At 36.3% G+C, this 21308-nt stretch overlaps 3 protein-coding genes across 4 annotated transcripts in view; 1 reads left to right on the forward strand and 2 right to left on the reverse strand.

The window, feature by feature from the left end:
- Positions 1-71: 71 nt before the first annotated feature.
- Positions 72-3269, reverse strand: LOC126377174 (TBC1 domain family member 7). The gene is made up of 6 exons (XM_050024866.1): positions 2943-3269; positions 2216-2412; positions 1445-1623; positions 902-997; positions 696-825; positions 72-495 (listed from the first exon to the last, which is right to left on the reverse strand). Exons 1-6 carry the CDS (start codon positions 3127-3129, stop codon positions 400-402), a joined length of 885 nt encoding a protein of 294 aa, XP_049880823.1. The 5' UTR covers positions 3130-3269; the 3' UTR covers positions 72-399.
- A 705-nt stretch (positions 3270-3974) lies between these two features.
- Positions 3975-16761, forward strand: LOC126376975 (uncharacterized). Its single transcript, XM_050024530.1, has 18 exons — positions 3975-5088; positions 5161-6216; positions 6353-6555; positions 6712-6991; positions 7210-7323; positions 7423-7600; positions 7894-8023; positions 8282-8558; positions 8910-9072; positions 9403-9497; positions 9571-10266; positions 10534-10727; positions 10981-11137; positions 11663-11776; positions 12283-12687; positions 13154-13297; positions 14417-14616; positions 15112-16761. Exons 1-18 carry the CDS (start codon positions 3975-3977, stop codon positions 15658-15660), a joined length of 6069 nt encoding a protein of 2022 aa, XP_049880487.1. The 3' UTR covers positions 15661-16761.
- The window catches only part of LOC126377058 (nuclear hormone receptor HR96), a 36983-nt gene continuing 25994 nt past the window's right edge, over positions 10320-21308 (reverse strand). Inside the window, exon 9 of one of the 2 annotated variants that reach the window (XM_050024687.1) lies at positions 10320-10346. The gene's annotated coding sequence lies outside the window, so the exon portion shown is untranslated. Of the gene's footprint in view, positions 10347-16850; positions 21213-21308 lie in introns of those variants that run through there. The other variant, XM_050024686.1, reaches the window with a different exon arrangement.

A 21308-nucleotide genomic window follows, 5' to 3' on the forward strand; every position in this document is an offset into this window, starting at 1 on the left:
ATGCAATAGGAACAGCACAATCGAAAGTAGTTATTCTAGAAGTATTTTTTAACATAATTAAAACAAATTAATGGTATTAAAACATTTATTTTGAAAAACATTTCATACTGCAATAAGTTCATATTTTATCTTTACATACATAAATCCGCCTACGTTCTAACAAGAACTACAACAATTGATAGCAATTTCAGACACTGCTTTGCCCGTAATATAATTTAGTATATTTTTAAAGCCCTACTAAATTTGAATAAACTTTGCACCAAATTCACTTTAATAATTTTGAAAGACGTACTACTTTTGTCCAATTCATTTCCAGTGTCTGTGTTACAGCACTCATCACATCAAATATTGCCACCGTTTTACTTCTAATGAGCTTAAAACTCATTAGAAGGTCATACATCATTTCTTGATTTGATCATTTTGTGGTTGTGCGCCGTAGTACTGCCATAATTCGATAGCTTTGTTAGCAACGACCTCTTCGCATTGTTCCGGTATCTGAAAAAAAAAATATTAGTTTGTATGTTTAGGACTGATACGGTAAAAAATGTGCATTTTATAAATCTACTACATTCACATAGTTTTGAAAATTAGCAACATCGAACTGTATACTTTTTAATTCGACAACTGTCAAATTGAAGCAAAAGAAATCAAATATAAAGCCTCTTGGTAAGTTCATACATAATTTCAAAAAATACCTCTGATACACATTTGAGCACTTCCTCAGCATTATTCGCTTTCAATATGTTTCGCCGTAAAGTAATGACTAGCATTACGGCTACAAATGACAATATTTTCGGAGCACCACTGCACACTTTATCCCAAATCCTGAAATTGTGAGAATTAAGTTACTATTTCTGAATAAATGTTTGGAATTGATTACAGTAATTCATTAAGATCTTACTTAGCAAGCGAGGTATCATCTAGTACTCCAGCAAAACAACAGTTGAACCACTTTGTGAGTGGAAGAACATCTAATGCATTGACCTCTGATAGATGACTGTAACAAAAATAAACACCCAGTAATAATAAATTCTGACATAATTTCTATTATCAGGCCTCTGCTTATACATATATGCTTATAACGTCGTGCCATATCAAACGAAACATAAACTTGATTATATTTTCATTTCTTTTCTTTTCTCATCAAAAAAAGTTTAATTAAATTTTAAATTTGAATTTTATTATGAATTAAAACCGTAAAATTACATTTATACATTTTATTCCTGTACATATTTAATAATTAACTTAAACTAGCGAGGTATTTCGTATTTTTAAAGAGAAGTGTACTTCGATAATTTATGTATAAACCGAGACAAAACATATAACACAAAAAACCCATTCATCCCACATCTGTTCACCTGTGTAGGTAAGTAAGCTGTATAAAAAATTGGAAGACAAGAGGGGATGCCTTTCTTCAGCTGTGGGATAGGAAAAGTTAACTCACATATAAACGTCAGCGTCTTCTTTCTCCAGCATGGTAAGGAACGCCTCCTTCAGTTTGCAAAGGTCTCGTTGCATATTCCGTACGACCTCCGTCAAACTTTTACACAGCCAATATACATCCACTTCATCTGCGTATAACTCTAGTAACGTTTCTGCTATCGGCAGGAACGTATCTGCTGACTGGAATGGATAAAAGATTATAAATTTACAGCTTAAAAAGATAACTAAGTCCTATAACAGCCATATTTTATTAAAAATAAACAATTAAATTGATTTATTGTAATCTAAAAAAAAATAACCAAGCTCAAGGCTATATTATTATAGGATCAAGGGTATTTAGTAATCTTTTTAAGGAGACAGACTCTTCAGTATAGTAACTTTATTATCCAACTGAGTGACATAAAGGAGAGTAAGATGTTTATTATTTTGAAATTTTCACAGTACTACAAGTTTAACTTTAGGTGTTCAATACTCCATCAAATATAGGATTTTTTTTATTAAAAATAGGAATAGTATGATGATTCTTAGCTTTTAAAAACTATAAAATGATGGAATGATTTAAACTTCCCCCACATTACTGTTGCATGCATTTTTATTGATTTAACACACGTTAGATTATTTATTTACTTTTTTATTTTGAACTTGACCCCAATTCCTGCAGACACATCGTAATTTTATTTCAAGTAATTCCCATCATTTTCTTATCTGCCGAAAAAGAAAGGGACAGACGATTCCAACATATTAATCCAAAAAATATCTCTAGTTCCCTTACATTAAAGTTAGTTTCCGGGAAGACCGGTGGTTTCAACTGCTCAGTCTCCAGTAACCACATCTGCAGTAGTGTCTGGCTGAGAGGAGCTTCCTCGTCAATGAGCTCTAACATCTTAACCGCATACAATAGGTCCTGGTATTGACCGGAACGTTGCTCCATTACGAATTGATGTGAGTCCGGATATACTGGAAGAATGTCTGGGGAAAATAGAGTAAAGGTGATTGTCTGTGTGGTCTGAAGGAGTTTTGAGCTGGAGGCACGGCCACAATATTAGGTTGGAGAAGTCTTATAGGCTGTTTCAGCATAAGCCCTTTAAAAATAAGAATACTAAGTTAGAACTAAAATAGAAACTCGATTTTCAATAAGAATTCTGAACTCGATTTTCAAGAAGTAATGAAAATGAACTATTTTAAATGAGACCATATCAAATATACTTAATGAATATTTTTATTAGGGGTTTGTATACTTGATATTGATCTAAATAATGAACTTTAGACAATGAGTAGCAGCAATTGTCGTTTCTGACTACTTATAGATCTTTAAACCCTGATGGAGATTACTGTGTGAGTTGTCATCAAAATGAGTCTGCAAAAGTAGGTATTTATAAATAGGCAGTAAACCAATTATAAGTAAACGACAGATCAGGAGTAGCGATCTGCAGATCGTTTCCAAAGTAGGTATATCCCGATATTTCCCATTGTCGATATTAAAGGTTTTGTAGACTTACCGAGCAGTACTTTCCATACTAAGTTCCTATACGCAGCGGGAACAGTAAAACGCAGGCAAAACTGCTTTAATTTCACTTTATCCCATGGTTTCTCCTTCATGAGAATCTCTAATGATTTCTTCTCTTCGACGCCCCGGCACCCCACTTTTTCATAATATGACGACCGAAAATTACGTTCATCAGTCATTTTGATGGTATAAACTAAATATATACATAAAGAAGTATGTAACAAAACAAATAATTAACAATTAATTAACGAGAATTAGAAGGAAATCAACATTTGTTTATGTGAAAATCACAAAGGATATTTCATTTGTTGTGTTCTATTTGTAATATTTTGGTATTAAGAAATAAGAGCGAATTGAACAGTGTTCTATAAAATATTGGTTTATTCTGCTTTTTATAATCTTTAGCACAAAAAAACGCACCAAAAAATGACATTTCCGTTCTGAACATGGTATTCTATTGCACCTATACAATTTTTAATTTTACTTTGTACCATTAGAAAGGATTGAAAACAACTTGGCATATCTAGTTAGTATTAGGAGATATTTCTTGGAAGATAATAGATTATTTTCTCCTGTTTAGAATGTATATTTTTCGGAATAAAATAATTATTAAATCTTCGAATACTAAGATTTTAGTTTTTGAATAAACTCAGTAAATCCGTTTCGTTTTACACAGGTATTTTCAGCAAATGGTTTTTATTTTTTATTATGAACTCTATGAACTACATCAATTACTTGAAAATTATAGACTAGTAAATAAAACTGTTTCTTTATTATTAGGTATATTTCAATGTTCATTCATAATATTATTACCGAAGCAATAGTATGTTGAAAGTGAAGCCGCCTATTTTTTGAAAGAAAGTCAGTGTTTGAAAGTCAGAATTCAAACTTCGATCCAACAAAATGCTCAAAAATCGGTATCCATGGAAATTTGTAATCATGCAGTTTCGTTATTTGTGTCAAGTTGACTAATGATAACAAAATAATAAATACAAAATACTTGGTTTTGAGAAAATCTTCCAAGATGGAAGCGCCTAAAGTTTCTCAGGAAGTAATAGGCGACGCAGTGTATATTGAAAAGAAAAGAAAAGAGTTGGAGATATTTTTCCAGGATGCGAAACTACCTAAGGAAGTAATAGACAGGGCAATCGAAAATGAACTCCGACCACTTAAAGCCGAGCCCCGTCCTTACATTTCGGCTTCTGGTCCGGGAGAAGTGAAATCTGAATATGAAGTAATGACTGGACAACCATTTACTAACGTTGGCGAGCACTCGAAGCCTTTAACTATGGATGAGGTAAAGGAAATGTTGAAAGACAATCCGATAATAGCGGAGAAAGCGCGCCAAATACAAATAATGACGCATTCTGAGGGTAGGTGCAAGAATGTCGCGGTCCCTCTAGACGAGATTCATTTGAAAGAATTCAAGGATATGAGAGATGAGATAGCATCTGCTGACGGTGATGCTGAGAAAATCAATAAAATAAATTACGAAAACATGCAATCGTTGATGAATTGTGTCACGGATTATAAAGCTAAATGCGCTCAGCCGCTTCCAAAAGCAAAAGAGGGAGAGAAAAGGGAAAGTTCAAGTAGTGAAGACGAGGAGTTCGAAGCAATTGAAAAAGAAGTCCGCAAATACACAAATAAGTCGTACGAAACGAGGTACAAAGAAACTCAAGATATGCTTCTGAAATTTGCTGATAGATATGAAGACACAGAAGTGGGGAAAGCCTCTAAAGTTAAAGATAGCGTACTTGAAATACAGAAAGATCCAATTTTGAAAGGATCATCAGTACAAGTAATCCGACCTGAAAGGAGAAAATCTACTATTGAAGAGGTTAAAGAGACTTTTGCAATTAATGACGCAATAAACAACCCATTAACTCCCGATACAGTTGCACGTGGCAAGAAAAAGGAAGTAGAAAAGAAAGGTGGAAATGACGATAATATTGTCCACAATATGGACGAAATATTACCTAAAACCTTCGAGATAAGGCTGCAAGACACCGAACAAGCACTAAAAGAAATTAACAGTGTTCTGAATACTTTTCCAGGTTCTGTCAATGACACGGCTGATAAAAATAAGCAAAAATGCGAGAGCGAAAATATTAAGAAAGAAGCGGAAAGCTTAAGTAGTAACATAATTGAGAATAAACATGAAAATTCTGAAGCTGAAAATCAAGAAACTCAGCAAAAAAGGTCAAAAGTTAAATTTGATGAAAAAATGGAACAGACATTGCATACCGCCCTCGAAACTATTTTTGATGAAACAGATGGCGAAAAGCAAGAAAACAGAGATATGGAGTTCAAAGAGATGAAAAACCTCGCACGCAATATTGTCGAGGGAGCTGATAATCTTAGCACCTTAATTCGCGAAGATATTACAAACAAATTGAATAGTATGAATGAATTACTTAACGATGTAAATACAGCTTTGGAAAATTCTAGAAAATCTAACTTAGCGTATCAAAAACTTAAGGAGGAAGGGGATATTTTAAATAAAGATCGAGCTACTGATGACACTGAGGAAAACAAGGATACAGGAGCAATTACGAAAATAACTAATGATGACGAAACAAAAACAATTGAAACAAATGAGGTGAAACCCGTTGGCGACCTTGACGACATTCATGCTGCTATTTCCCAACTGAACGCTGAAATAAAATGTCATGAAGAACGTATCAACAAAAGTAAAGAGAGATACGAAATGAGAAATAAAGAATGCAACCAGTTTATAAAAGAAGTTGATGAGATAATGCATAGGTCTCACGAGATTTTACATCCAACAAAAACTCTCCCCAAAGTTGACGATTTGCCAGCTACAAAAATAGAGAAAAAGGTGGAAGAAAAGGAACCAGCACCGATAACATCTACATTAAACCAAGAGGGAGAGAAACGTCGTAAGGAACTTTGGGACATAGATTTGGATTCATTCAAAGAGACGATGACTAACAAAAAAGTAGAAGACTATAAGAAACAAGAAAGGGACAGAAGCAAGCGTATTGATAATTTGCTTTACGATATAAAAGACAAGATGAAAGATAATAAAGAAGTGTTGAGATTGGCAAATAATTTGTTGAGACGTGAGGAGGCCAAGCAAAAATCGTTGGATAATAAAAATAATATTGCAGAGATTACTAGCACGGAGGATACTAGAGCGCAGGGAGATTATGTTAGAGTTACTGAAGACGCAAAACACAAGGAGTTGGAAAGTCAGATTCCTCTAATAACTTCTGTACCACCGACTGAAGGAGATATCAACGGTAATGTACATTTTATTACGTATTTGTTGGACGATGAACGGTTGTGTTTTATGATCTAGGATTTTTACATTTGTACATTCTGTCACATTAATAGAAATGATTTTGTTTTTGGCAGAAATTTTAGCCCAAAATCGAGAGAGGGAAGAAGTTGAGAAGAAGAAACAAGAGGCAGAAAAAGAAAGATTGAGACAGAGAGAGTTTCAGATAAAACTGGAGAGGGAGATGGAAGAAATGAATAGGACGCCGAAGATGACGAAAGAATTTATAAAGAATCACTGCAGGCAACATAAGTTATACTGCACTCCTCATCTTAACGATATACTGTATCTTCACTTCAAGGTATCTATATCTATTTAATTATTTACAATAATCAGGTTATGCGGAAAGGTATGAGTATTATCGATTGCGAATAACTATTTAGTTTTGACTAACCTCTCGACATTTTAATATTTTGGTAACTGATTCGTTCTGTCTCTGAATTTGGCCTTATTATAGGGTTTCTCGAAAATCGAAAACCTCGAAGAATACACAGGTCTCAAATGCATCTTTCTCGAAAACAATGGAATACAGAAGATGGAGGGCCTCGATACGCTTTCTGAATTGAAATGTTTGTACCTTCACTACAACGTGTTGAAGAAGATCGAAGGTATGGAGGGTTGTCCGCAGCTGGACACGTTGAATTTGGACCACAACTTCATATCGAAGATTGAGAATCTCAGTCAAGTCCCTGATTTGCATACTTTGAGCATAGCTCACAACATGCTGTCATCTGTCGGTAAGTCATAGATTAAGTATTATGCTAGATTTGTTGGTGTGGATCTAAGAGCTAGATACTTTTGCACAATTTCAGTGTTTTTATTACATTAAAAAGCTTTGTTAATCAGCTTTCTAGTTCTAGCTGTTCGGGCTACGCGCCGATATTATTTTGAGTCAATAAGGATTTTCCTTTTACCATTTTAAAATCTTTACATAGGTACCTACTGTAATTTTCAGATGACCTAGAGCAGTTGAAATATGCCATGAATCTATCAGTTTTGGATCTATCTTACAACCGTTTGGATGATCCGCTGATAGTCGACGTATTGGCCGACATGAACTTGCTGAAAGGTATCTAATTTTTGATGTTTAAGCATCTAGAACTTCTTGTGTTTCACTACAACCCAAGTTTTATCCACATTCTAATTCTATCCTTGCTTATCCTGTTAGTGTTGGTGCTAACCGGGAACCCAGTTGTCCGCCAAATTCCAGCTTATCGCAAGACTTTAACACTTCGACTGAAGGAGCTACTCAATTTGGACAACCGGCCTGTGTTCCCCCGCGACAGAGCCTGCGCCGAGGCCTGGCAGAGAGGCGGCGTGCAGGAAGAGATCGCTGAACGAAGACGGTATGTCATATTCGTTGTATCATATATGGCATATATCTATCTATCGAAAATAAAGTGCACCGTGGTATTCGCCAATTGGAAATGTATTCAAAGAGTACCTGACGAAGATGCGTTGTCAGACATTAGAGATCTATTTGTCCTGATGGTGGGTGGACTGTACAGCATTTTGTAAGTACTTCAAGTGAATATGTAATATTGTGAATTAGGTTACTAAACGTCTCTTCGAAAATAGTTCATCATCTGGGTTTAAAGTTAGATTGAATATTTACCACTGAATTGCTGTCCCATACCAGCTGGATAGCCAGAGACCAGGAGAAGGTGAACGCGAGCGTGCGCTACCTGATCAACATGCGCGACAAGAACAAGGCAGTACGAGAGGCTCGCGAGAAGGAGGAGAGGGAGAAACTTGGACTGCCTCCGAAGGTACCTATATATGAGATCAGGGGTCTAATTTTGTAGTAATACATCTAAAAAAGCAAAATTGTTGTTTGACACTTGTTGGCATTGCGCACTTTTATATGCGCAAATGCCGCAAATGTCATATTTCATTATTGCTCTGTAAATGAATTGCGTCCATGTGGCCTTTTTACACCTCCAGGCTTATATCCCAGTAAAACGTACTTGTAAAAATACTATAAAGTAAAAGATAATATATTTAAATCAAGAATTAATTAAAATCAGGAAGAAGAAAAAGACGGATCGGAAGAAAGCAAAGATAAAAAAGAAACAAAAGATAAAGTCGAAAGCACAGAGCAAACAGAGACCACAGATGTCAAAAAGGAAGAACCCGAAACGGCATCGCGCACTGAAATTGAAGGACCATCTACTTTAGAGGAGAAGTTTGGGCCAGAAAAAGTAGAGGTGAAAGAAGGTGTTCCCGTTGATATGCTGACGGGGTCTGAATTTTCTAGCTCTAGTGAAGGCAGTAGCTCCAGTGAGGATAGTGAAGACGAAGAAGGTAGGTATAACTCGGGCCTTTCAGAATAAACGGTTATGCCATTTGTTTAAATGCCATGACGATTCAGTGTTTCATATTGGAGCCGCTGAACTTTTCCATTTTCTAGTAGATTACCTTGTCACTGATCATTCATTAGTCTCCCTATCTGAAACCTACATTTTGTACCACCCTAGAGATTTTGGCAACATTTAGTTTCGAAGTGTTTTGCTTGACTCCGATTATTGTATTGGATCGTTTTAACTGGCACTAAATTGACATATTTTCCAATCTCTATTGTATGTTACTGTTCTTACAATTTATTTTTTCCTTATACATCTTCAGTATAAGATTCTTTGGCCCATAATCCGACAGGTCCAGAAACCAGTAAGATAGAGTGGTCTCAGATAGAGCGTGGCAAACATTTGATTCAGGAGATCAAAGATGAAATGCCGCATCCAGCAGAGGTACCAGCTCCTGCGGATGACTACTGGTATGGCTATAGAGGGAATGTGAAGCCTAACACTAGTAGTGCCAGGTAAGGACGTGATTTAACTGTTTGGTACTGTTGATGTTAGGTTCCCATAAGAATAAGAATATTTCATTAAATCTAAATCAATTACTGGAGGACCCCACACCCCCACATTATTGTTTATTCATACCCAGTATCGCGGGGACTTTAAACATTGTAGAGCAAAGTAGTATTTTTTCATTCGAAAAGTTGTACAATTCAAAAAATGGTCTATCAAACTTAAATCTATCAAATTTAAGCATGTTAACACAGGTACAAAATTTATAAAACAAGACATATTAAATAAATAATTGAATATGCTTTCTTAATAAATAATAAGCCCGTAAATCTTTGCAGGAACTTCACTGATGATTTCCAAGCTGTAAACAACTTATTATTCACGCAGCAACCACATGTTGATAGCAGGAAAAGAGTTACTAAGATATTGGAAGGTAAAATTATGTAAAAAATAATACGTAACGAAAAATATAAATGCTATAAATAACTGGTATTTTAAAATTGCAGAATCAAAGAAATCTAGAGACAAAATGCACATAACAGAAATCACAGACGAATCTGATAAAGATAAAGAAAGATCTGAAACTCCTAAAGCAGAAAGAAAACCATTGATAGAAATGATTGATGAAAAGATACCGTTGGTAGAAGAGATTATATCAGAAATTCCTTCAAATGAAGTTAAGTCCCAAACGGGGATAGAAGAGAAAGAAGGCCGTGTTATAGACCACGATAAGAAACTTATATTCGATAATCCAAAAGATACGGATACTAATCAGAACAGTAACATATTGTCTGAACATAAATCTGAAGATAAGACTGGAACAGACGAAATCAAACCTGAACAGTTAGATGACAAAAAGCAAATAATCACACCAAGTCAAGATGCAAGTGTAAAACAGAAACAAGATAAATCAGAATTCCTTAAGCCGCCACCGAAAGCTATTAAGAAGCCGCAAGACAACCGTAAAATACAGCCTTTGAAGAAAATTCAAATAAAGGAAATAAAATTGACTAAGGTTCCTATAACTGAAGTTCCTCTGAAAACTGAAAATGAAAACAATAATAAAGCATCTGAAGGCGATAGTGTGAAAGAAAAAGAAAAGGAGTCAAATAAAGAAGAGGCTAAAGAGAGTAACAAAGAAGACGCATGCAAACAAAGTTCTTCTGGTAGTCAAATTAGCGAAGTCACCACACGTGGTAACGGTAAGTGATTTTTCGTGGGTACACCAATTAACTTGGGATGGTTTCTCCTTCGGGTTGAAATGTCAGATTGGCAGTCGCATCTGTAAATATAATTATGAACTGTTTGTATCTTAAGGATAGGTAAGCGGATCCCGTAAGAAAGACGGGATAAATGCTATAGAGGTGATGAAGTTAAGCCATGTCAGTTCAGGGCGGCTTAATAGCACCAGGGTTGATGAGGTCAGTCATCGACAGACGATCACAATTTCTGAGGTTTTTGAGTTTCAGTTCGACATGAAGGCGATGGCGTTGCTCTGATCAACTACATGCAACGAATGAACGATCCGAACGCAGTTTATGATGACGAGGATTTGGACTTAGAACCAAGTGCTGAAGACCTGGAAATCTTTGCTGAGCTGGAAAGAGAACAAGAGGAACGACAAGCCAGGATTGCAAGGGGAGAACCGGCTGTTGATCCCATGGTAGGTGCTTGAATAATTTTAGCACGTGTTAGAGCAAGATTTCAGCTAATGGTAAGTGCTACCTTGCAGCCTAAGGTGGAACAGGTGCAGAATTGTGAATATTACAAAATTTAGATGTTAGCGCCCCTTTCGTAGCCATAGCATGGGTATTTTATTTAGCATTATTTATAGTAAAATCATGGACAGGAGTGACGTCAACTTCAAAAATGCCAATGTAATACTTGGTGTAGCAATTAAAAATCACTGTTTTCAGAAACTATATCACAAGAAGACAATGGAAGAGTTTTATAAAGCAGAAGAGAGAGTGCCAGCACACGAGGTGAAGGAAAAGAGTCTGTACACTACTTTCCAACACGACAATGCCTTTGACAGGATCGCCCTCAGTCAGCTAACTGCTGGGGACAAACCTGGTAAGGGTTGGTTATTTTTTTTTCAGGCTTGTGATATACTTCTGCGTCCACTTGCCCAACCTAAAGAAATATACACTATACAGGCACTGGATTTTGCAAAAGTAACTGCCATCACGCACGTTAAGCAATCGGTTACTATTTACTTATTGTACGTATGTAGTCGTGTAGTCGTGGTGAGCCATGTTTTGGCTGAATAGTAACCCTGACTCCAGGGTTGATGAGGTCGGTCATTGCTCTGACAATCATCCACACGAGAGAAGAAGACTGCTATCTGAATCTGACTTTTCAATTTGAAGGAAAACCACTCCAATTACAGGATGGTTCGGTTTGTTCATCTATTGGAGATCTATTGCCGCTTACGTACCCCTATATTACTACTATTACCTATTATTACAATAAAACAACAGGCCTTCTAACAATTTAGTGTTGTTGGGACTATTATTATTAACAATGACATTGACCTGCCAGAGGTCACTGAAAACAAAACTCAAAAGATTTTAGCTGACATTGGGATACCATTTTCAGACGAGAAAAAGGTAAAGTTGACGCACGTTCCCGGCGCAGTGCTGTTTCAGTACGTGGACCAGAAGCCTGAGGAGTTGCAGTATGAGATTGGGGATGAAAATGTGGATGACTCACGTACGTACTTGCGATGCATTGCGTAGGTTTGAACGGGACTAGTTATATCTAGAACGTTTAGAGTACCAACCCGCAATAGAGTAGCGCCTCCTGTCGATTGATGGGACGTCTGTGCCTAACTGAGGGACGTAATTAGACTATTTATTGGCCCTGATTTCTGCAGACACCTCGTAATTATACTTTCCTTTTCGGCAGATAAGAAAATGACAGATATAGCTTAAATTAAAATTAGATGCTGTCTACAAGAATTAGCACCATTGTATGTATGTATATCTCGAATAGGAGAGATGTCACGTAGATAGACACAATTGACACGTTTCACCATGAAGCGATTCATGCGCTATGCTGTACGCCGCGTAGGTATTTAGAATAAGCATAAGCTTAGAAAATAATATCACAAGATACTGTTTTATAAACATAAATCAACTCACCTTTACTTGCTTATAATTACGGCACTTTTCTCAGTAACAGCCGTGTTACTAATTTGCACATTTGTCTTATCAAAGTATCGTCTGGAGACACTGATTCCATAGACATATGCAGCGATGCTGAATTGTCTGATGATGAAAGCACCACAATACTAGAAACAAAGAAGAAAGAAGACAAACCAAAATATGAGGTTAAGGAAAAGAAGCCAGAGAAAGATAAAGGAGATAGCAAGAAAGCTGAAGAGAAAGATTCTAAAGAAAAGAGTCAGCAAGCAGTAGGGACTACGAAGAGAGTTCGCCCCGGTACAGCTTGCAAACCAAAAACTCCACAAAGACCGGAAAGAAGAAAGAGCGCTCAAGTGTCAAGCACTCCTAAGAAATCATCAGATAGTTACGTTAGACCTGGTCGAATGCCTTCGAAAGGTCATGCTTGTAAAGATGAGAACGAAGAATGGGGGTCTTTCGCATCGTATAAAGAACCGGGTAAATTATTCAAACATAAGTACTAACTTGTAGCTTTATAGATAGTTTGCCTGGTGTAAATCTAGCTGCAATTTTTATGATCTTTGATTGTTTGTTTCCCTCGATAATGATAATTTAATTGATAACGTTCGCTACAGGTAATTTTAGTTCACAACTTATTATAAGTACCTGGGTATTTATTACAATTACTCTATTATTTTAGTCACCGTCATAAATTATTACAAACAATCATTTATTTGTATACACAAAAATAAATTTTGAAATTACATTAATTCACTTCACATTTCTATTAAGTATACTAAGATTAATAAAACAATACAGAACTTCATTGAAGATAAAGTTGTAGAAAGTCAAATTTAAAAAGTAGGAAGCCTACAAAATTAGAGTCATAAGAAACCCAATGGCAGCAGTATTGTGGGTAAAACAGCTGAAATTAATGAATCTATAAAATCTATAAATCTTGCAGAAGCTGTACCGCGAAACATCCCTCCACCGGCTCCAACAACTTCTCATGACGATACAATGATGATCGGCACGGACCGGGACGAGGCTAAACAGTCTATTATTGACACCATCAATTCTTACCAGGATGACCGCTTTCCTTCGCAGGGTATTGACTTTTTGTTACTTACGAAAATGAATTTAGAACCACATACATACATACATACATAAACTCACGCCTATTTCCCACCGGGGTAAGCAGAGACTATAGAATTCCATTTGCTTCGATCCTGACACACTTCTCTTGCTTCCTCCACATTCATCAATCGCTTCATACACGCACGCCGGTTCAGAGTAGACCGTATTGAACCTTTTCTAAGGACATCTCCAATTTGGTCATCATAAGTCCTTCTCGGTCTTCCTCTGCCAGCCCTACCATCAACTTTCGCTTTATATACCGCTTTTGCAATCCTATTATCCTTCATCCGCTCTACGTGTCCAAACCAACCTAACATTCCCTTCTCAATCCTAGTCACTATATCGTCTTTTACACCACATCTCTGTCTTATCACACTGTTTCTCACTCTATCACTCAACTTCACACCGCAGATGCTACGCAAAGACCTCATTTCTACGGCATTGATCCTACTTTCATGCTTCTCCTGCCATACCCAACATTCACTACCGTACTTCAGCGTAGGGACAAGCACTGCATTGTGAACAGCCATCCTCGCATCTTGCGAGAACCAAAAGTTGTATAATGCAGCAGTACCCTACATGCCTAACACATTACGACTACGTGGCTAAAACAGGTGGTGTCAGGGTTATTATTGAGCCGCCTTAGGCCTCTGACATGACTCATGTAACGACTTCTTACTTACATAAGTAGTAAACGAAACCAACGGCTTAACGTGCCTACCGAAGCACGGATCTTCTTACTTTTTGTACAATCAGGTGATCAGCCTGTAATGTCCTAACCAAACTAAGGATCACAAAGTGTTTTTTGTGATTTGTCCCCACCGGGAATCGAACCCCGGGACCTCCGGGATGGTGAGCACATCTCTCAACCACTGGACTACAGAGGCTTTTTTGGATGAATTGCTTTGATGTGGCCTTTATACCCCCCAGGTTCCTTCAGGTTCAACAGGAACGGCACAACACCGATCATGCCCTTATGTGTGTCCCGTAGAACATATTATTGGGATCTCCATTTTAGGAAAACAGATTGAATTGTCTTAAAATTTTTCGCTGTTTGAAATTACAAATCAGAATCGACAAAAAATTTCAGGGGTAAACTACTCGGACATGCAAGAGAACGCCAGGATCGAGCAGTCAGTAGCTTCAGAGATTTTAGAGCGAACTCTTCGCTATGAGGAACAAGAGTTGTACCGGCAGTATGACGTCATCACCAGCCACGCCGGCAAGATCGACAACCGCACGAACACTATCATCGAACACATGGCTGGGCAGCTTGAGAATCAGTATACGGTGAGTTTCCACAACTCTTTCAACACAAATATACATGATACGACGCCTGTTTACCATTGGATAGGCAGATACTAAGGAATTCCACTTATTATAACTCACTACTTTCACTGCTTCCATTCGTCAAAATCTTCATTCATGCCCGCTGGTCGAGTACTCTTGGCTTGACCTGGTTTTTCTTTGAAACATTCTCAATTTGATAGTGGTATGTTCGTCTGTCTTTTCCCAAATTAATTTTATTTATCTATTATTTCATCTATTCTATTCTATCGGACTATCCCGATAAGTAGCCGGCCACGTTATGAGATTATCTTTTCGGTTCTGTACAAGCTATTAGTAACACCGATATTACATAAACCACCATCTATCATCACGTTGGTCTAACAGAAAGCTCGGTGGGCATTCATTCAGTTCAGTACAATGGATGTACCTCAGACTACCCCAATAGCCGTGAGCTTATGCTGTTGTTATGATATTACATAAATATACACCCCACAGCTACCAGAAGTGTCGCGCATACTAGAAGTCCATATGGACGAGGCAGAACAGAGATGGCGGGCGGGCGAGTTCGTCCACTACGTGCCAGTTAGTCCCCCAGAATCAGACAATGAAAATGACAACGACAATGACCCTACACTTGTACCTAGCCACGATACTTCTCTCGAAGACACTCTTACAGAGGACAACGCCAATCCCCAACAAAACATGGAAGTTATTCGCGAAAATGATGACGATAACAATAAGAGTGGTAACGGTAGTCATGGAGATGGTAATAATAAACATGAAGATGCTACGATTGAGTCTACAGATGCTGAAGACTTAGAAGAAGACGCTGTTATTAAAGGTGAAGTTAAATCGGTTGATGCAAATGATGCAGATAGCATCACAACAGATTATACAGTAGCAATGACTGATATATCCACAGACGTTGATGAATTTGAAGACTGCGTCGAACAGGTCATCGATGACGAGAAATTTGAAAGAGTAGAAGAGAATTACTCTCTAGAAATGAAGCTGGCGTTAGGAATCGAATATAAAAATATTTAGATTTGTTTTGAACGTATTTCTTGTGTAGTTTTAAACATGTTTGTGTAGAATAGTTGTTGAAGCAACAGAATGTATTGGTTAGCGACCTCAGTATCCGTATTAAGGTATTTAGACCTATTATCTAGTTTTTTTAACAGGTACTCGTTTTATTTGTGTTATTTTAAATGAAAACAAATTGAACAATGAATTGATGAAAAGTAACATTCATAAGTGTGACAGAAGAAAGTAAATGACAAAGATAACTCAACGACATGACATGTCGATGGTGATAGATGACACATTAGGGCGCCATATTTGTTATGAGAGACATTCCAGGCTAAGTTCCCCAAAAAAGCTATAGATGGCGCTGTACAGATTTGTCTCCGTTTAACTTAATACTAGATATATATGCATCATTTATCATTGTTTTCGGGTATAAATGTTGACCCTTGTTATTACACCCAGGCACAACACATCTTCCACCCATTATTATTCTGATCAAAATAAAGAGAAGAAATACCTATACGTAGCAAAATGATTCTATACGTATCTGATCCAAATATCAAGCAATAATTATTTTTATATATGCCTGTGCTATTAAATTATGTTTTGTATAAGTAATTATGTACTTCAAGCAATGGGAAAATAAGTAATTATTACTTTAAAACTGAACAGCGCCAGTACGTAGTATTATTCCTTATTCTATGACAGCGCCATTTATATTGATTTAGGGAAATGAAGTCCGGAAAGTCCCTCTTTGAAATATAAGTATATAACTATAAAAAAAGATACTGAGGTTAATTACAAAGCAAAGAACCAAAAATACAAGCAACGTAACATTGTATTTTAACACGTTGACAGTCAAGTTATCCATCCTACGGGTCATGACAAAAAAAAAAAAAGAAATGAAATAAATAAATAAATGACGGACTAGCTTCAGACGTCCGTGACCCATAAATGGGCCACTAAGAAATGAGTATATTTTTATCAGGACCTATAAAAATTGAAGTAATATGCGGGACTTAAAGAAGTCAAAAATGGGGACTGTCAACATGTTAAGATGGTGACTGACTATGCACAATTGTTTTATTGTTATTTTATATTTTAGTTATCAATTATTTTACTTTTAGTTCAAAGGAAATGTTTTTTGTTAGTTTCGAGACTGCTCTAGTCGAGCGAATAAATTATGATTTTAATTAAAAAAAAAACTGTTTTTATAAAAGAAACTACTATATTTTTGTAGTCTTAAAATACATTGCACTTATTGTGTAGTTAAATATAAAAATATTTCTCTTAATCGTAATAACATTTTCGTTTTACATTGCTTAACATTAAAAAGTATAAACAACAATTTTTGATTTATATGTCCCTTCGACACGGATTCTTTGGCAAAATAGACAAGTTTTTTTTTTTATCACGGCGAATTATTTCAATGGGGAAGTTAATAGACAGCGAGAGTCCACAGAGCTTTAAAAAAAGGAAAGTTGGCGTACGAATGTAGCCCCGACACCAAAAAAGGGGGTTTGCCCCTTTTTTAGGTTCCGGCTTATACGAGCAGAGACAAGCATCTTGCAGCGTTTAGCGCCGCGCCGTCGCACTCGAGGAAACTCAAGTTAGCGGTTTCCAGACATTTTTCCAGACTCGGCAAGGGTAAGCAACTCCATAAAGCCGAAGGAGTCGAGCGACGTTTCAGTTTAAGGCTTCATGTGCGACGGGGCTTGGCGCTGGTGTGCATTTTCTAAAAAAAGTCATGAAATGAGGTTTCGTTCTATAAAGCGCTCAGATTTTGTACCAAAAGTACCGGCTGTGTACCAAAAGTACCGGCTGTGTACCAAAAGTACCGTCTGCGTACCAAAAGATCCTTGTTGGTCTTATGCCTTATTGCTCCGTGTTGGTGATCGGAAATAAACATGGTAGCAGTCTCTTACTCGCTACAGTTGATTTATTGACGCCAAAACTCACTAAAACACACTCACAGTAGCCAAAACTAACGTGCTATATCGGTTTGAGTGAAAGAGAACGTCACATATCAATCTCTATCTGTCAACAGCAGTATGCAATTAAGGCCTAATCACACTAGCGATTTGTCCGGCGATTTTTCAGCGATTTCACGGCGAGGCGACCGCGTTGCGTTGGAAATCGCCGGACAAATCGCTAGTGCGAACAGGCCCTTACGAACATGGCTGAAGGGAAATAATCGTACACTAAAATTAAAAAAGCACGTTAATGTTATTGATTTTACGTCGCTATTTGGCTGTGTTCGGAGGCCTTTGCCCAGCAGTGGGACACTTTAGGCTAGATAAGTTATTTGTCTGTTAGCTACTTACGCCGTTTCGTAAATAAGTTGACATACCGGTAAGTGACAAAAGGAGCGTGTCGTTTTATACCTTTATACCACAGCAATAAAGGCCATAGTGGCATATTCATGCTTATTTGATTGACGGTATGATTTTGAACCTTCCGCGGTACGATTTTTGTTGCGTCAGTTTTGAGCCACAAAAATGCTTTCATGTTTATTTCTATTCACCGCTCCGTGTACCTGCCGGGGGTTAAAATACCCACATCGAAGCAATTCATCTAAGAAAACAATATTGCAATTTGACATTTGCGCATATAAAAGTGCGCAATGCAAACAAATGTCAAATAGCAATATTGCTTTCTTAGATGAATTGCTTCGAAGGAAAGGCCACAGCCATTTTAACCCCCTGGACGCCGTAGATATTATAAGATATGTTATCCCCTTCCCCATTCCCCCGTAAATATTTTCATTTATAGAATATTAATTTCATCGACAAACATCCAAATAACTCAGTCTATCAAGTAATTGCATTATATAAAAACTGGTTGTGAACTAATAATTCTACCCTGTTTTCAGAAATGCTTAATAGGAGATTTGTGTAAACAGTACAGTCTTGAGAATTAGTACCATGTCACATTAACTTTTTTTTTACAAATTGAACTGTAAGTCTCACTAAATGTGAAATATTTTAGTACGACAGAGTTCTAAAGTACTCATGACTGCACTTACATAAACTCATGTCTGTAAGCGCAACATTTTTGACGTCAAAATCTGGTTTGTCTTTTTGTCTTGGTGCCTTTCCATAATGCTATCTCACTTTGAGTGAAACAGAGGACGCGACAATGTCAATCCCTTTCTCTGCCAACAGTAACATGCAACATTTACCAACTTACAAATAAAAAATAAACCAGGGATGAACAGTCATGAGCAATATAATGTACCCACTTTAGGACTCTGTCGCACTAACATATTTGACATTTAGTAAGACTTACAGTTCAATTTGTCAAAAAAATAAATGTGACATGGTACCAAAGTGTATACATATTAATGCTCGTGACCGAACGTGGGTTTAAGTATTTGACAGCCAAGCAAAATTGAATCCAATTATCATACAATTCGAATGAACCCACGTTTATCCCTGATTTATTGTTTATTTGTTTAGTAATTTTGGCTTTACAAAATACTTACTTTAGCCCCAATACACGTTAATAGGCATTTTTATTGTATCTGTCTATTAATTTGTTAACTCATCATATACCAACAACTTCAGACAATCAAAATCCTCATTAACACTTTCAAGGACAGAACGTCACATGACGTTCCGATTCCAAGGTGTACTATCTATTATGAACTATCAATGACCCATGGTGTCTGCCCGTGAAAGGGTTAAAAGGATACGAACTCAATAAAAAGGCCACATCGATGTCAAAAAGCAATATTACTGTTTTAGATGAATGAGAGACTTTCCAGGTTACTTTCACCAGAAAGAATATAGATGCCGTTGTTCAGTTTAAACGTGATAATTACCTAATTTCTCGTTACTTGGGTACATAATTATTCCAAAATACAATGTAATGGCAGAAGAATATAAAAAAATGTTGATTAATATTTTGATTTTGAGAAGTGTGTCAGGATCGAAGCAAATGGAATTCTATAGTCTCTGCTTACCCCCGTGGGAAATAGGCGTGAGTTTATGTATGTATGTATGATATTTTGATCACATTATCTATATAATTATGTTGCTATCTATATTGCTTCTCTTTATTTTGATCAGAATAATAATGAATGGAAGGTATAATTGTGCGTGGGTGTAACACAAAGGATCATAGTTTGTACCTAAAAACGAAGATGAAAGATGCATATGTCTGTTATCCATGAAATTAGAAGATTAAACGAAGGAAAAACTGTACAGCGCCATCTGTATTGACTTTGTGGAATGTACCCTGGAAAGTCTCTCTTTTTTTGGAAAGAGTAACGGCTCTGACCTAGTAGCCTTTTAAGCCTGTCATTAATTTAACATACTTTGCTTCGATATGGCCATTTTATCCCCCCTGCTATTGGAGTTTCGTTTCAAGAAATTAAAAACAGTTGTGATATTAATATTGGCAACACGCGCTCTCCACAGATAATAAAATGGTCGCTAGTGGCGCCACATTTACGTATCCAATGCACCTAGCGGACAAAATTATCAACGTTTGACATTTGTTACGCGAAGTTTGTTTTATTATCTGTGGATCGGTCACGTTCTTTGTAATTAAAAAAATATCTTATCACATAACTAATATATAGGGTGTTAGTGATATCGTAACGAATACTCAGAGGGATGATTCAGACCATGATTCTGAGTTAATATCAAGTGGAATTTTCCGTCGCAAAATGAATGTTATTTTTTAGTTTTTTTTTAATTATTTTCAATTCTATAGTTTTGCGATGGAAAATTCCACTTGATATTAACTCAGAATAATCGGCTAAATCATCCCTCTCAGTATTCGTTACGATGTCACTTACACCCCATACAAGTACATACAGTAGCCATACAAGTAGGTATGGGTGTTGGTGACACTGTAACGAATACTGAAGGGGATGATTCAGACCATGATTCTGAGTCGATATCAAGTAGAATTTCCTTTCGGAGAAGTCATGAAAATTTTAGAGCTTATTTAAATTATTTTCCGTTCCATACTTTTGCGACGGAAAATTCCACTTGATATCAACTCAGAATTATGGCCTGAATCATTCCTCAAAGTTTTCGTTACGATGTCACTAACACCCTGTATATATTTTTTCCTTTTAGAATTTATATTTATTCCCTTCAGAGCTATCGTGACTAAAGTGTTATAATATGTACAAATAACAAGAGTTAAAATAATGATAAATATTCCGAAAGAAATAATATTGAGTCAAATCTTAATATACGTAATATGAAGATGATAAAACTAAATTTATAGTTTGACAACTCAAAAACTTGCTATCTCTTTCTTATACAAAGCGTAAGTGAAGGACGGTACTATTTTTAGAGTAGTCAAAAATATAATGTAGTTTCCATCCCCCAAAATTAACTCCATACAATACCTAACGATAAAATAGGTTATTTAACTTAAACTAAAGTTTATCAAACATTAAATAATATAAAATAAATCCTTAATGACTTTTTACATTTAATTTTAATTCTTAATGTATAAATGATCTAAAAATAACAATATTAACAATACGAACTTATTATAAATAGAAGATCTCCTCCAGCGCGCCGCACTGAGGCAGAGCGCCCAAAACGCTGGCAGCATTAAAAAAAATAAATAAATAAAAATAAATTAACATTAATATAAAAAATAATATATATTCTTAATTAATTAGTTTCTAATAAAAAGTT

The sequence above is a fragment of the Pectinophora gossypiella genome, chromosome 22, assembly GCF_024362695.1.
Source record: "Pectinophora gossypiella chromosome 22, ilPecGoss1.1, whole genome shotgun sequence".
NCBI classification, from domain to species: domain Eukaryota; kingdom Metazoa; phylum Arthropoda; class Insecta; order Lepidoptera; family Gelechiidae; genus Pectinophora; species Pectinophora gossypiella.